The 16,124-nt window shown below is 46.9% G+C and overlaps 3 protein-coding genes across 7 annotated transcripts in view; 1 reads left to right on the top strand and 2 right to left on the bottom strand.

Moving 5' to 3' along the window:
- The window catches only part of LOC308465897 (uncharacterized protein), a 28,409-nt gene extending 24,159 nt beyond the window's left edge, over positions 1-4,250 (top strand). For all 4 annotated transcript variants that reach the window (XM_080986276.1, XM_080986277.1, XM_080986278.1 and 1 more), the window contains 3 exons: positions 310-404; positions 1,219-1,299; positions 3,692-4,250. In XM_080986276.1, the coding sequence (XP_080842402.1) occupies positions 310-404; positions 1,219-1,299; positions 3,692-3,975 (460 nt within the window). In that variant the 3' untranslated portion in view covers positions 3,976-4,250. The remainder of the gene's footprint in view (positions 1-309; positions 405-1,218; positions 1,300-3,691) is intronic.
- CCDC157 (coiled-coil domain containing 157) overlaps positions 1-16,124 on the bottom strand; it is a 129,872-nt gene that overhangs the window by 23,084 nt on the left and 90,664 nt on the right. The gene's annotated exons all lie outside the window — the stretch shown is intronic.
- Positions 4,386-15,374, bottom strand: MTFP1 (mitochondrial fission process 1). Of its 2 annotated transcripts, none has more exons than XM_080986529.1 (4): positions 15,275-15,374; positions 9,025-9,152; positions 7,777-8,009; positions 4,386-5,225 (listed from the first exon to the last, which is right to left on the bottom strand). In XM_080986529.1, exons 1-4 carry the CDS (start codon positions 15,357-15,359, stop codon positions 5,168-5,170), a joined length of 504 nt encoding a protein of 167 aa, XP_080842655.1. In that variant the 5' UTR covers positions 15,360-15,374; the 3' UTR covers positions 4,386-5,167. The 2 variants fall into 2 exon arrangements, with proteins under 2 accessions (XP_080842655.1, XP_080842656.1); XM_080986530.1 differs by lacking the exon at positions 15,275-15,374 and adding an exon at positions 14,829-15,084.

The following is a 16,124-nucleotide window of genomic DNA, read 5'->3' as shown; positions in this document are numbered from 1 at the left end:
GGTACCTTGGGTTACAGACGCTTCAGGTTACAGACTCCGCTAACCCAGAAATATTACCTCGGGTTAAGAACTTTGCTTCAGGATGAGAACAGAAATCATGCAGCAGCGGCGCGGTGGCAGCGGGAGGCCCCATTAGCTAAAGTGATGCTTCAGGTTAAGAACAGTTTCAGGTTAAGAACGAACCTCTGGAACGAATTACGTTCTTAACCCGAGGTACCACTGTACACTGCCTTGGTAAGTTTTGTGCATTGAAACAGCTTCCCTTAACAGTTGCTGCCTATTACTTGTAGTGATTTTGTTCCCTTCTAGCTGGAAGAACATAGACGAACCATCCAAGAATTATGTCTGCAAGTGCTGCAACAGCTACTGCCCTTTGGAGCCCCCCACTCCTGGAAGCGAGAAAGGTACCCATAAGCTAGCCTTTGTGTCTAGTAAACCAAATCAATAATTGCAACGCAAGTAGCCAGCTAAGAGGTGGGTGGTGAATTTTTACCATTCACACTGATCTGTGGCAACTAGGAATCTAGTTCAAATCGCATTTTAATGTGAGCAGCTTCCAGAAAAAAATTCTTGAACTGAAACGCAGCTGCCCTTTGAAATTTGCCCTTCTCCAAATTTGGCAGTGAAGTTCTTCAACCAATAATAAAACATGACACTAATTGCATATGTTAAGGGAAGCCTTGTGTTTCCCAAAGGTATATATGGTTGGCTGCTGTGAGAGCAGGAGGCTGGACTGGGTTAGACCATTGGCCTAATCCAGCAGGCTCTTATGGGTTCTCATTTCCACTACTACCATTTTCCACTTTTTGGATAGATCATATAGAGCAGAGAATTGTAGAGTTGGGACCCCGAGGATCATCTAGTCCAACCCCCTGCAATGCAGGAATATGCAGCTGTCCCATACAGGGATCGAACCTGCAACCTTGGTGTTATCAGCACCACACTCTAACCAGCTGAGCTATCTAGGATAAGGTAGCAATACAGAATTTAATCCTGTGCTACATTGCTGTAGCACCATTGCTGTGCACATGAGCCTTCCACAACTGAGTGCCATTCTGATGTGTTAGGACTGACCATTGGTAATGCTGGCTGCTGGAACTGGGAGGGGAGCCCCAACATTTGAAGGACACTGGAGGCTGGTATATAAGCAATTGTTGGGTTCCTGCAGGAATCGTAACTTCCCTACTTCTAAAACTATTTATCCCATCTTCCAAACAGCATTTTGGGGTGAAGGAAAGCTCCACAGGAAAGTGGTTGGCCCTTTGAGAGTGCACAAGGAAGACGTGCCTTGGTTTGAAGGTTGGTTTTTGTGTTTCTCGTTTCTGAATACCTTGGTATCTTCTGGGGCAGGAAATTGTGCTCAAGAGCTTCCAGGAGAGTCACTAAGAATAGGCAACCCCAAAGCATTGGTTTAGCTGCTTAAAGGGGAAAAAATCTGCATATGCTAAGGGCTGCTTAAGTTTCAGAGGATGGGTTGCTGGGTTTTTAATAATAATAATAATAATAATAATAATTTTTATTTATATCCCGCCCTCCCCAGCCGAAGCCGGGCTCAGGGCGGCTAACAACAATAAAAAGTACAAAAGTACAGCACAAACAACACTCTAAAATCATTCATTATAAAATTAATTAATTCAAGCCACTGGCAACCATTGGGCCACAGCTCCGCGAAGATTGCCGAGGGAGGAAGTCAGGCTGTGCCCTGGCCAAAGGCCTGGTGGAACAGCTCTGTCTTGCAGGCCCTGCGGAAAGATGTCAAGTCCCGCAGGGCCCTGGTCTCTTGTGACAGAGTGTTCCATCAGATCGGCCGAAAAAGCCCTGGCTCTAGTTGAGGCCAGCCTAACTTCTCTGTGGCCTGGGACCTTCAAGATGTTTTTATTTGAAGACCGTAAGTTTCTCTGTGGGGCATACCAGGAGAGGCGGTCCCGTAGGTACGAGGGTCCTAGGCCGTATAGGGCTTTAAAGGTTAAAACCAGCACCTTAAACCTGATCCTGTACTCCACCGGGAGCCAGTGCAGCTGGTATAGCACTGGGTGAATGTGATCTCGCAGCGAAGACCCCGTAAGGAGTCTCGCTGCAGCATTCTGCACCCGCTGGAGTTTCTGGGTCAGTCTCAAGGGCAGCCCCACGTAGAGCGAGTTACAATAATCCAGTCTGGAGGTGACTGTCGCGTGGATCACAGTGGCTAGGTCAGAGTGAGAGAGGTAAGGAGCCAACTGCTTAGCTTGGCGGAGATGAAAAAAATGCCGCCTTTGTTGTAGCTGCAATCTGCGCCTCCATGGAAAGGGAAGTGTCAAAGATTACACCCCAACTTTTATTTATTGCATTGCATCTTTATTAAATTTGTATACCACCGTATACCTGGATATCTCAAGGTGGTTCACAACATAAAATCACAATATTAAAAAACAAAACAAAATATGTAATAAAAGGAAAAACAAAGGCAAAAAAACCAACAACCCCCCCCCCCTTCCACAGCACATTTGAAAGGGCATCAGATGTCAATTGGCCAAAGGCCTGGTTGAAGAGGAACCTTTTTGCCTGGCGTCTAAAGGTGTATAATGAAGGCGCCAGCAGAAGCTCCCTGGGTGGGGGGAGGATTCCACAATCTGGGTTTTCACCGACAATCTGATCTGGGGGCCTGAAATTGTGGTGGGCAAAATCTGTGGGGAAGATAGCTGCTAGCCACAATAGCTATGCTCTGCCTTCAAACTTTGGAGGCAGCAATGCTTCTGAATACCAATTGCTGGAAGCCAGAGCGGAGAGGACTTTTGCACTCAAATCCCACTTGCAGGTTTTCTGCAGGCATCTGGTTGGCCACTATGAGAACAGGCTGTTGGACTAGATGGGTCACTGGCCTGATCCAACAGGTGGTTATTATTATTAGGATTTGTTGTCTACAACATCCGAGGCCCATCAGAGCCAGTGTGGTGTAGTGAATGCGGGTGGCGCTGTGGTCTAAACCACTGAGCCTCTTGGGCTTGCCAATCAGAAGGTCGGCAGTTCAAATCCCCGGAACGGGGTGAGCTCCTGTTGTTCTGTCCCAGCTTCTGCCAACCTAGCAGTGCAAGTAAATAAATAGGTACCGCTGCAGTGGGAAGGTAAATGGTGTTTCTGTTGGGCCAGAAGCAGTTTAGTCATGCTGGCCACATGACCCGGAAAGCTGTCTGTGGACAAATGCCGGCTCCCTTGGCCTGAAGCGAGATGAGTGCCGCAACCCCATAGTTGCCTTTCACTGGACTTAACCATCCAGGGGTGCTATACCTTAGTGGAGCAGATTTAGGATCTGGGGGACTGGAGTTCAAATCCTGTCTTGGTCAGGAAAACTCACTGGGTGATTGTTGGCCCAAATATTGAGTCTCTGCATAATCTGTCTCTCAGAATTTGAGGAGGGGTGTTTGGAAATGAGGAGCAGGGAGGGCCACGTATGCCAGTTGGAGGGGTCTCTGCAGGGAAGGTGGGATATAAATGTAATGAGAGGATACTCTATCTATGGCAGGTGTGAGGAACCTGTGGCCCTTCAGATGTTTACTGATCTACAACTCCCATCACCCCGACCATTGGCCATACTTGCTAGGGCTGATGGGAGTTGTAGTTCAGCAACAGCCAGAGGGCCTGAAGGTTCCCCTACAACTGAATGAGGGCATCTCACTTAGGCAAAATGTTTCCCTAAATGTCTCTTTCCTTCCAGGACGATGCCACACCATGAAGACTTTCCTCTTGGTGAGCATCTCCTTTGGGGGCAGCTGTGTGCTGGCGGCCCTCTTCAGCGGGGCTACGATAGCGCTAGGCCTAGCCGTCCTCCGCTACTCCCGCACCAGCAAAGGCCACAAACCCCTGAAGAACCGCAAGGAGCAGCAATTCCAGACGGAGCTCCAGCTGGTTCTTGGGGACCTGACTGTCGACGAAGAGGTGGAGAAGGAATCCAACATTGACTACTGCAAGATCAAGAGTGACACGCCAGAGAAGGCCTAACTCTAAAATCCTTAAAGCAAAAATAAAATGTGTGTTGAAAGCTTTCCGTTTCTCGCTGTGTAGCTTTACTGCCATAGTCAAACTTTCTCCCCTTGGTTGAAGGAACTTTTCTACTCCACCCCAGCCGGAGGGCCACATTCGCTTCTTGGCAACATTGCGGGGGCCACATGCTAGTGGCGATGGGGGCCAGAAGCAAAAGTGAGTAGAGGAATCAGTCCAAACTTTAATTTTTGTGTAAGGCAGGTTAATGGAGTACAGCTGAGTTCTTTCTTATGCAACTAGTGAGGACCACCTTGCTGTACAGGGCATCTGATAGTCTGAAGTGCATTAGAGCTCTAGCACTGCCATGTAAATGCCGAAGGGGCTCATAAATGGTGCAACTGTGTGAGCTACCCAGAAAGGAAATCAGATACGGAAAGTTGTTTCCTTTATTTATATGCCAAAATTCTCACTGGCTTGGGTACACACCATGCATTAGAAGCATACTTTGAGAGTACTGTATTGCAAGTGGCTGGACTAGGGTGAACCTTGGAATCCATTCCATCTCCTGAAGTTTACCCCAGAACTATAAACCCAGAATTTTTTGAGGGGTGTCATTCTTTAAATGCATAGTGTGTACAGTGTCACTATCATTAAGCCAGATTGAAGGAACTACAAATAACTTTTTTCAGCTGAGCAGCAGTAACGGGAGCCATTTAGAACTGGCTCTACTTAAGCTGTTAATGGTTAGTGCAATTAACCGCTCCCATAGCTGGGAGTGCAAAATAAACTGTCACCAGGCTAGTCCACATTGCTACTGGGAAACAGCTGCCAGGAACCCTAAAAAAAAAAGAGGTTGTGCCTTAAGTACATCCCGGCGCCGCCCCCCCTTATGTGGGGTGGCATTGACCTGAACAAGGATGTGAAAGGATTTCTAGAAGGCCACATGCAAGTTCTGTTGGCATGGGAAATGGACCAGTCTCTACACAGGCTTTTAGGACACATCCTGAGCTGCCCAGAAGATCCATCCTCGTTAGATCCACAGTACCAAGTTGCACTGGTTCAGGACAGGTCCCACTAAGCTGGATTTCAATATTTTAGAAGTCTAGATAACATGGAGACCAGAGAGAAGGAGGTAGTGGCTTTGAGGATGGAGGATAGCCTGGTTTTGCTATCAGAGGCTCTGGTAGACCAGGGGCAGGAGGACTTCGTCTTACTCTTCTGTCTTGTAGAGTTTGCGGAGACTGGAGTCCATCAAGAAATCCACTGACCTGCACCAGAGGAATCGGGGGAGAGAGAGAGAGGTAAAACAATAGTGCGATCCACAAAAAACCTACAGCGGTACCTCGGTTTTCTAACATCTCCGTTGTCGAGCGTTTCGGTTTTCGAACGTCGTAAATCGGGAAGTAAGTGCCTTGGTTTTCAAACGTGCCTCAGAAGTCAAACATGAAATGCAGTTTCCGTATTGAGTTTTCTGTTTTAAGTTTTCCGTACTGAGGCTTCCGTTTTGAGTTTTTGAATGTTTCGTCTTCCGGAACGGATTACCATATTTTTCCATCTATAAGACGCCCCTTATTTTGGGGGACTCAGAATTAAGAAAATGGGGGGAGAGATGGCCCAGAGTATAAGACGCCCCCTATTTTTTGACATTTTTAAAGGGAAAAAACCTAGTCTTATACATGAAAAAATACGGTACGTTAGAAAACCAAGGTACCACTATACAGTGGTACCTCTGGTTAAGTACTTAATTCGTTCCAGAGGTCTGTTATTAACCTGAAACTGTTCTTAACCTGAAGCACCACTTTAGCTACTGGGGCCTCCTGCTGATGCCGCTCCGCCGGAGCACAATTTCTGTTCTCATCCTGAAGCAAAGTTCTTAACCTGAAGCACTATTTCTGGGTTAGCGGAGTCTGTAACCTGAAGCGTATGTAACCTGAAGCGTATGTAACCCGAGATACCACTGTATTTGTATTTGCCTGGCATTTCCATGGAGGCAAGAAATTCCTCCAGGGGTTTTGGGGGCATCTGTGTTGTTTTTTGATGCTCTTGTAGAAAACCCCAAATTGAGAGCACCCTCCCTGCCTCTCCCAATGTGACTGTTATCATGTGAGGAGAATGCACGTCTGAATAAGGATTAGAAGCTGAGCAGGAATGAAACAGAAATCTAAGGGAGGCAAACAGATTTTGCGAAGAAGCGACGGGTGGCTACTTTAGGAAGTAACAGCAGAATCAGTCTCTCAGTGAAGATGTGTTTCCTTGTGTCTGGCAGTAGGGGGTGCCACTTACTTTTAAAAACCAGTGAGAATAGGACCTTAGGGCATGACATTCTGCATCGATCAATCAAAGAGAACACAATGTCGCTGACTCTCTCTGGGCATAATGTTTATTTATAGACAGACTGAATTCTTGCCCAGGGATTGAATTTATTCACATTGTTTTACCCAAGAGAACGCCAAGGCACGATTTAAATGAGAAAAGTGAGGTTGGGGTAAGATACCCTATTCTGAAAATAAGTATCCCAGTGTGAGATTATAAATAAAGACCCATTTCTGACACAATTGCTCTGTTCCCCTAAGGAACGTTAGTTTGAAAAGGCAGCTGTTCAGCCATGCTTATGTCAGAGTACTTTGGCCATGTTCACACAACACATTTATGGCACTAGGAAGCCACTTTAAACAGCCACGGCTTCCTCAAAAGAATTCTGGGACCTGTAGTATGTTAGGGGTGCTGAGAGTTGTCAGGAGACCCCTATATTCCCCTCGCAGAGCTACAATTCCCAGAGAGGTTCAACGGGCAATCCATCTTCTCAGGAAACACTGGGAACTGTAGCTCCGTGAGTCTTTTTTATATTATGGACATGTGTTCTATATTATTTTGTTAATACAAGTTTGTCATGGCCTTTGGCTAGAACAGTAAACTTACGAATTGAACATGAGGGAAAATGGGGCCTCCTCACAATTCTCAGCACAAACTACATTTCCCAGGATTCTATGGGGGAAACCATGACTGTTTAACAAGGCATCGTAGTGCTTTAGATATATGGTATGGATGTGAGGTTTAAAATGTGAGGCCGTCTTAATCACTACTGTTGCAAGGCAATTTGCCCTTTCAAGGTCACCACCTCAAATAATAACCTTTCCCAATCCGGTGTTTCGGGCTACAACTCCGTTCAACCCCAGCTGGCAGGCCTGTACTCCCATCAACCCTAGCATCTGCTGGTTGGAGCTGATGGGATTTGTAGTCCAAAATGGCTCTGGCGGCTGAGGTGAAGGGCTCTGTAGTCCAAAATGGACCCCAGTGGCTGGGGCTGATGGGATTTGTAGTCCAAAATGGCCCCCAGTGGCTGGGGCTGATGGGATTTGTAGATTAAAATGGCCCCCAGTGGCTGTGGCTGATGGGATTTGTGGACCAAAATGGCTCCCAGTGGCTGGGGCTGATGGGATTTGTAGTCCAAAATGGCCCCCAGTGGCTGGGGCTGATGGGATTTGTAGATTAAAATGGCCCCCAGTGGCTGTGGCTGATGGGATTTGTGGACCAAAATGGCTCCCAGTGGCTGGGGCTGATGGGATTTGGAGTCCAAAATGGCCCCCAGTGGCTGGGGCTGATGGGATTTGTAGTCCAAAATGGCCCCCCATGGCTGGGGCTGATGGGATTTGTAGACCAAAATGGCCCCCAGTGGCTGAGACTGATGGGATTTGTAGACCAAAATGGCCTTGGTGGCTGGGGTTGATGAGGGTTGAAGTACACAGCACCTAGCAGGGCTTCTTCAAGGTTGATACAGCTCATCCTTGGCTGTGCTCAAGGGGTGGAAGTTGCCCGTACCTGTCGATGGGTTTGATGATGAAAGGAATGGCCGAGAGTCCCACGGCGGTGGTGGCCCACTTCCTGACCGAGAGAGGCCAGTGCGTCATGCTGGCCATGAGGTAGAGTGACCCTGCGCAGATGCGGTTAATGGTGAAGCCAGGAATGGCCACGGAAGCCAGAGCCTGCCATATAAATGTGTCCACGACCGCCACTGCGGCATGCTTGCTCCTCCCTTCGTCCACGGCCTTCGCCTGTCAATCGGAGGAAGGATGAAAGGGGTGCGGACTTAAAACGTTCAAAGCCAAAAAAGAAACTGACCTTCATCCCTTTCAGGTTTCCCAACCCGCCCTTTTTCCAAACAAGTCGTTTAAAAACAAAACAAAACACCTAAAACCTAATTTATCCATGTGCTTGTTAACTGCTTCTTCTTGAAACGAAAGGAGGTATATAAATTATATGAATCATTGTTTTTGTTTATTTATTGTTTCATAAAATCCACACACCTCTCGACTGTTTAAAAAGAAAACCTCAAAGCAGTTAGCAAAAAGAGTAAAAGAACTAAATTACCAGCGAAACATTTGAAACATTAAAAGTATAACTGTGTTTACCTCGGGCCTGGGGTCAACATTCAACCCTATCTGAAATCTGTAACTTTAATTTTGGAATATTCATTTAAACAACCATAAAATATCAATGACTTCCCTTCTTCTCCTTCCATGGTTCATTTTACATAACATAAATCCCTGCATATTTTATATAAACTAAACCATTCAGTATCCCGATATGAATAATAATTTAATAATAATAATTTATTATTTATACCCCGCCCATCTGGCTGGGTTTCCCCAGCCACCAAAACTTATTTACACTGCTGAATTTATCTTAATGCTGCCCACGGTTTCAAATAAACACAATTTTCCTCCATATATTCAATAAACACTTTGCAATCTTCAAACGTATGTTCTTCTTGTTCTCTTATTCTATATGTTAGATCTGCAAGATGCGGATATTCCAACATTCAACCCTATCTGGCCCTCAAAACCCTCGCTGGACGACATTGGCCTTCCTTTGCAACTTATGCATTCCTCCCCCAGGAGGAATGAATCCTTGAATTCTGATAATGTCTCTTGCTTCCTATACAAAGGTAAAATCTTTGCTCCACTCGCTTTTACCTCTGGCCTTGCCCACCACTACCAGCATGCGGCCCCCAGAAGGGAACGTGGCCCTTGACTTGAGAAATGGTTTCGTCGCCTACTCTGTACTCACAGCAGCCGCCTTCTTGCCCTTGTCGATTGCGTCGGCCGCCACGTAGGCAGTTGCTACTCCGTAGCTGGCCCAGACCAACGAGACGGGCACGATGGCCCGGAAAGACTCCCCGACCTCGTTGGCGTAACCTGTAACGAAGGTCAAAGGTCAGCAGGGGCGCCAAAGCCCCTCCCACAGCCTCAAGCTCCGCCCAACAGGAAGGAAGAGTCCAACACCTGTCATTACTTTCAAGAGTTAATTTGTCCGCAGCCATGGGGGCGGGGGGGAGAAACTCCCTGCTTCTCTCGCTTTATCTCTGCTTTTTCATTTTAATTAGGGATTTCCTGGATATAGCCGGGATTCAACCGCTGAAAATTGCCTCCGGGCAGAATTTTGGAAAAGCAGCTAAAATGTCTGGGAAAACCCAGATTGATGGCAGCCTCAAAAAACCTATTTTTTGTTGTTGAATAATTTTTATTAATTTTCAGTTACAAAAGTCCAATATACACCATATTATATCGATACCAATATTGGACAAAAGTCCAATACAGTGGTACCTCGGGTTACATATGCTTCAGGTTACAGACTCCGCTAACCCAGAAATAGTACCTCGGGTTAAGAACTTTGCTTCAGGATGAGAACAGAAATCGTGCTCCGGCGGCGCAGCAGCAGCAGGAAGCCCCATTAGCTAAAGTGGTGCTTCAGGTTAAGAACAGTTTCAGGTTAAGAACGGACCTCCAGAACGAATTAAGTACTTAACCCGAGGTACCACTGTATAATTATTATGACACATTTAGTAATTTGTAAATTCGCAAGTGAAGTTCTCCTTTCTCCTTCCTGTGTGAGGTTTTAATTTCCATCAATTGTTCCTTTACAGTGGTACCTCTGGTTACGTACTTAATTCGTTCCCGAGGTCCGTTCTTAACCTGAAACTGTACTTAACCTGAAGCACCACTTTAGCTAATGGGGCCTCCTCCTGCTGCCGCACCGCCGGAGCACGATTTATGTTCTCATCCTGAAGCAAAGTTCTTAACCCGAGGTACTATTTCTGGGTTAGCGGAGTCTGTACCCTGAAGCGTATGTAACCTGAGGTAACACTGTATTTCTTTATCGAATATTATGTCCATATTGAATCTTCCTGATCTCCTTTGTGCCTTATGGCTCTGTTGACTCGGTGTTACTCTGGAGAAATCTCTCTCTTTTGTTCTCAACTCATCTGATTGCAGCTGTAAAAGTCCATACTTTCAGTTTCAAGCAGTGAGTCACTAACATCCTGCCAAAGCCCTATTTTTAATTCACCTGTCAATAAAACTGAAATACTGTATGAAGAATGAGATCCATTTAGCGCCACTAAGTCTAAGCCACAGCATCTTTTATTAATATGGAAAGGGAGGGGAGTGGCTTGTGCCTCAATGTTGAAAACATCCCCATCATTGCCTGAGGTATGTGAGGTTACAGAATGCGCACAAACACCTTAACTGCGTACTGTTTACGGAAAGTGTATAGGAGTGGAATTTAAGCACTTCTTTTTAGTTTAAGTTTCAGTGGATTGCAGTGAACTGGGTTACGGTTTGGGGGGACCAACCAACAGCAAGCGTGGTATATGATGAACGTATCCTAAAAACTGTCGAATGGGATGAAGCCAACCCACCCAGTTCATATATTACATTAAGTATTGATTTATATCCCATCTTTTCTCCAAAGGAATTCAACACACTTCTCCCTCTCCCTATTTTACCCCCAGAACACCCCTGTGAGGTAGGCTTGGCTGAGAGTTGGCGACTGACCCAAGGTCACCCCATGAGGCCTCATGGTGGAGATTTGAACCCTTGTATTTCAAGTCCTAGTCCAGTGCTCTAACCACTACACCACACTTCTTCCTTCCAAGGAACTCAACAAGGACACGCCAAAATGTTATCCTCCAAATTTTATCCAGGCAGAGGGCCTTCTCGGTAGTGGCGCCCGCCCTGTGGAACGCCCTCCCTGCAGAAGTGAAGGAAATAAGCAGCTATCTTATCTTTAAAAGACATCTGAAGGCAGCCCTGTTTAGGGAAGTTTTTAATATTTAATGCTGTACTGTTTTTAACACTCGATTGGGAGACACCCAGAGTGGCTGGGGAAACTTAGCTGGATGGGTGGGGTATAAATAATAAATTATTATTATTATTATTATTATTATTATTATTATTATATTTATCCAATATTTCCTTCAGTCTAACCCGCCACGCATGGTTGTTGTGAAAGTAAGATAAGGGGGGGCATTTGGCCTTGCAAGCACCACCAGAAAGACAACAGCATAACAACTGCATTAACTTTCTTTGCTGGCGATAACCTCCACCGTCCGTTTCGCTCCCGCGTGCCTGACTGCCGCAGCTGTTCCTACGGGATTAAATTTCGCTGCGCTGCAAAGAGGGGCAGCAATGCAGCCATTTTGTGCTGTTTGACACTCTTCAGAGGATACAGTCCCCACAGTCTCCTCTTCCTGATGCCCTAGCAAAGTCCTTTTCCAAGGTCCAGAGAAAGTCACCTTAGGAGCTGCCTGCCACCCAACGCGGCAGAAACGTCCGGGCAAACGACACTTTGCACAAGGGATCCTGCTTCTCAAATATCACTGAACGGAAGCTGACATTTCATCCTTGAAGTTGCCACATCACCACCACCCTGCCCAGTTTCCCCCCCCCCCTGGTCCTGGCATTTTTGAGCTGTGTCTTCAGTAGCTGTCCAAGACTGTCAACACAGGAAACTGCCTTGTATAAAGTCAGAACACAGGTCCATCAAGCTCAGTACAGTGGTACCTTGGTTCTCAAACGCCTTGATACTCAAACAACTTGGAACCCAAACACTGCAAACCCGGAAGTAAGTGTTATGGTTTGCAAACTTTTTTCGGAAGCCGAACGTGCTCCGTTTTGAGTGTTGCGCTTCCAATTTGAGTTCCACACTTCCGTTTTGAGTGTTACGCTGAGGTCTGTCTGTTTTTGCTATTTAGCGTTTTTGCTTTTGCGGCTCTTTTTTGTTTTTGTGGCTCTGTGGAACCCAGTTCAGCTACTGATTGATTGGTTGTGTGACTGCAGTACATTGTTTATTGCTTTCCTTTTATGGATCGATGGTCTCGTTAGATAGTAAAATTCATGTGAAATTGCTGTTTTAGGGGTTGTTTTTTTAAAAAGTCTGGAACGGATTAATCCATTTTGCATTACTTTCTATTGATTTTGGAACAGAGTTCCGGAATGGATTAAGTTTGAGAATCAAGGTACCACTGTACTGTCTACACTGACTGGCAGCAGTTTTCCCAGCTGGATTTGGGGAGATTTAAGCAAGGGCTTTTGGCATGCAAACTAGTTGCTCTGGCCACAAGGTCAAGAGTTACACACATGACATTTGGTTGTGCAAAGTTTTGTCCCGCAGTCATCTTTAAAGACAAGGACACCAAAATATAGTCAGAGAAGCCATGGTCCCCCAGCAGCAAACCAGTAGGAGCTGCTGCAAATCATCTTCTTTCTTTCTTTTTTAAAAAAAGAGTCAGTATGTGTAGTGGTTAGAGTGCCAAACCAGGACCTGGAAGACCAGGGTTCAAATCTCCACTTGCCCTTGAAGGTTGATTTTGGACCAGTCACAATCTCTCAAGCTGACCTACCTCGCAAGACTGCTATGAGGATGAAAATGGGGAGAGAGTGAACCATATATCTCACCTTGAGCTCCTTGGAGGGGAAAAAAGAGGGGGATATAAATGCATGAAATAAATAAAAATACTTTTCCTTTGAGGATAATGTCACTTATGTAGCAATGATACAGAACAACACAGAAAATCAAGGGGATCCTTAATTCTTTCCCCATGTTGTTGTTTTCTATTTAAAATGGCTGTCCTCAACAAGAGGAAAAACAACTTGAAAGGACAGTGACAGATTTTAATAGAGAAGCTGTCAAGAAAGTTAAGAAGCCTCTTCCCCTTTGCAGTGCTCAGTTGCCCACTGCAGACAGCAAGTAGGAAGGAAGGAGAAACTGAATTTTGTTTGCATTTCTGTGAAAAACAACATCAAAATATATAGCAGATGTACAATAGATATATACAGCTATAAGGAGTGTATCTGGAAAGTTATACTCAGCTGCATGTAATGCATCATTTGGACTTCAGATCATGACGTTTGTACCCAAATGCTTATGTGGGGAATTTATTTTCCCTGTTCCATATAGTGTGTGTGTGTGTGTGTGTGTGTGTGTGTGTGTGTCGCATCCTTGAACTCCACAACACATTTATTTATTTATTTATTTATTCATTCATTCATTCATTCATTCATTCATTCAATTCATATCACATCCTTCCTCCTGGTGAAGGAGCCCATGGTGGAAAATGCATCAATAAAAACCAGCATATAAAAAGAGTTGAAAATATTCTCTCAAGCAGTGATTTCAGGGTCGCCATCAAATGCCTGGTTCTAAACTAAGATGTTTCCAAATTCCTCTCAGAAGTCAGTAACGAGAGGGGCAGATGTGCCTCACCAGGGAGGGCATTCATCAGACAGAAAACTGCCGCTCGAAAGACCCTACCATGCATATATGCCAGCCAGACAAGGCCTCCTCACCTGCCAATCATAGTCTTGGAGATGCCCACTATCTATGAGAACAATTGTCTCTTGTGTATCTTTTGTGTTGAAAGAGAAGGGTGTACAGTATTCTCATCAACAGTATTCCCATCAGCAGGGAGGCTTAAGGCTTGCAGAAGCTCTTGTATAATTGAGTGTGGACCCTAAGCTAACGTCATAATAAACGTCTTCAAAAAAAAGGTGCCACAAGACTGCTTGTTGGGTTTTGTTGTTGTTGTTGCTCCAAACTAAAACCACAGTCCTAATCCCACTTCCTTGGGAGTAAGACCCACTGAATTAAAAAGGACTTACAGTGGTACCTCAGGTTATGAAACTGTTCTTAACCTGAAGCACCACTTTAGCTAATGGGGCCTCCTGCTGCTGCCGCGCCGCCAGAGCACGATTTCTGTTCTCATCCTGAAGCAAAGTTCTTAACCTGAAGCACTATTTCTGGGTTAGCGGAGTCTGTAACCTGAAGCATATGTAACCTGAGGTACCACTGTACTTCTGAGCAGTACACAACTGCCCTGCTGGAAGTACCTTCAGGGAGATGACAGTATGCCATTTTATTGCATTTCTATCCCACTTTTTTTTCCCTCCAAGAAGCTCAAAGTGACAGACTTGCTTCTCTCCCTCCTCATTTAATCCGCACAGCAGCTCTGTGAGGTAGGTTGGATTAAAAGGTAAGCGACAAATCCTCAAGGTCACCCAGTGTGCTTCATGGCTCAGTGGGGAATTTGAACCCAGATCTCCCAGGTGCTGGGGTCTTTACCTAGAAATACGCCATCACTGCCCATGTATACGCTACCTTTCAGGGCATGATTGTGCCCTGAAAGCTAAACATCTATTATTAACATTATTTCACCGAAAGGTATAGCACTAACGGCGCTTAATGGCGGTAAATTGGGACGAGAGTTGCCAACTTCTTTCCTCGATGGAACTCCTGTGCCTAAGAAGGCGCAAGAGCTTGAAGGCACAGGAGCCCTGGCAGAAAAGCAGTTGGCAACCTCCGCTGCCCAATCCTGAGAACAGCGTTCCTTGCCTTTTACTCTGATCAGTCTCCGCCGCCCGATTTCCACCCCCACCCCCCGTCCCGTCCGGCAACTTTTTGTTGAACGTAGTCCCAGCGGGGAAAGCGCTCTTCCGCCGCCTGCGGGCTTCCTCGAGAGTAAATTTCCCGCCCTTAACGGAGGCTGGGACTGGCGAGGAGGCGCGCGGCGCGGCGATCGCCCTGCAGCCACTCACCCAGGTAGCGCACCCACGTGTCGCGGTAAAGGTCCGGCGCCGGCAGCGGAGGCTCCTCGGCCGGCGATCCCATGGCCGGCTGCCCCGGGGCGCCAAGGGCAGGAGCAGGAAGGACGGGGATCGAGGAAGAGTCCCGGGCTGGCGGGCCAGCGCAGGCCGCGCCTCCTCTCCAAAGCGCGCAGCAGAGCGCACGGCGCCGCGGAGCCAGCGGCCAATGGAACCGGGCCGTGCCGAGCCCAGCCGGCCGAGCCACCTCCCCACTGGCCGCCTGGCCGCGGAGAGGGGCGGCCCCAAAGGAGGAGGAGGAGAAGGAAGGTTGCCTGCCGCCGCCGCCACCACCATCGCGGGAAGCTCCCTCCCTGCCCACGAGAGCGCGCGATCGCGCGTGGGGACCTCGAGGGTGGCTGGGTGGCTCTTCCAGGCACTGCTTCTCCGCCTCAACTTACCTCGCAGGGCTGTTGTGAGGATTGAGTGGGGAGGGGGAGAACCATGTCTGTGGGCACTGTCAGCTCCTTGGAATCGGTCGCGCATGTCCTTCTGGCTTGCATTCTTTATAAAGACTTGAGGAATGAGATTGTTGTTGTTGTTGTTTAGTCGTGTCCGACTCTTCGTGACCCCATGGACCAGAGCACGCCAGGCACTCCTGTCTTCCACTGCCTCCCACAGTTTGGTCAGATTCACGTTGGTAGCTTCGGAGAACACTAGCCAACCATCTCGTCCTCTGTCGTCCCCTTCTCCTTGTGCCCTCCATCTTTCCCAACATCAGGGTCTGTTCCAGGGAGTCTTCTCTTCTCATGAGGTGGCCAAAGTATTGGAGCCTCAGCTTCAGGATCTGTCCTTCCAGTGAGCACTCAGGGCTGATTTCCTTCAGAATGGAGAGGTTTGATCTTCTTGCAGTCCATGGGACTCTCAAGAGTCTCCTCCAGCACCATAATTCAAAAGCATCAATTCTTCGGCGATCAGCCTTCTTTATGGTCCAGTTCTCACTTCCATACATCACTACTGGGAAAACCATAACTTTAACTATACGGACCTTTGTTAGCAAGGTGATGTCTCTGCTTTTTAAGATGCTGTCTAGGTTTGTCATTGCTTTTCTCCCAAGAAGCAGGCGTCTTTTAATTTCGTGGCTGCTGCCATGGAGCCCAAGAAAGTAAAAATCTCTCACTGCCTCCATTTCTTCCCCTTCTATTTGCCAGGAGGTGATGAGATTATCACCCCTCTTTTCTTGTCCATTTCAGGTCGCCCTACCACTGCCACAGTGTCCTTTCTCTTGGCAGATCAAGATGAGCAGGGGAC

Source organism: Podarcis pityusensis, assembly GCF_964106645.2.
Source record: "Podarcis pityusensis genome assembly, chromosome: 16".
NCBI lineage: Eukaryota > Metazoa > Chordata > Lepidosauria > Squamata > Lacertidae > Podarcis > Podarcis pityusensis.
Note: the sequence above shows the minus strand (reverse complement) of the source record. Positions and strands in the feature narration are given on the sequence as shown.

Coding starts and splice junctions, on each gene's coding strand:
- MTFP1 (XM_080986529.1), bottom strand. CDS start 15,359: ATGCGCGACCGATTCCAAGGAGCTGACAGTGCCCACAGACATGGTTCT. Junction 9,153..15,274: donor CCTCACAACAGCCCTGCGAG/GTAAGTTGAGGC, acceptor CCTTCGTTACAG/GTTACGCCAACGAGGTCGGG. Junction 8,010..9,024: donor AGGGCAAGAAGGCGGCTGCT/GTGAGTACAGAG, acceptor TCCGATTGACAG/GCGAAGGCCGTGGACGAAGG.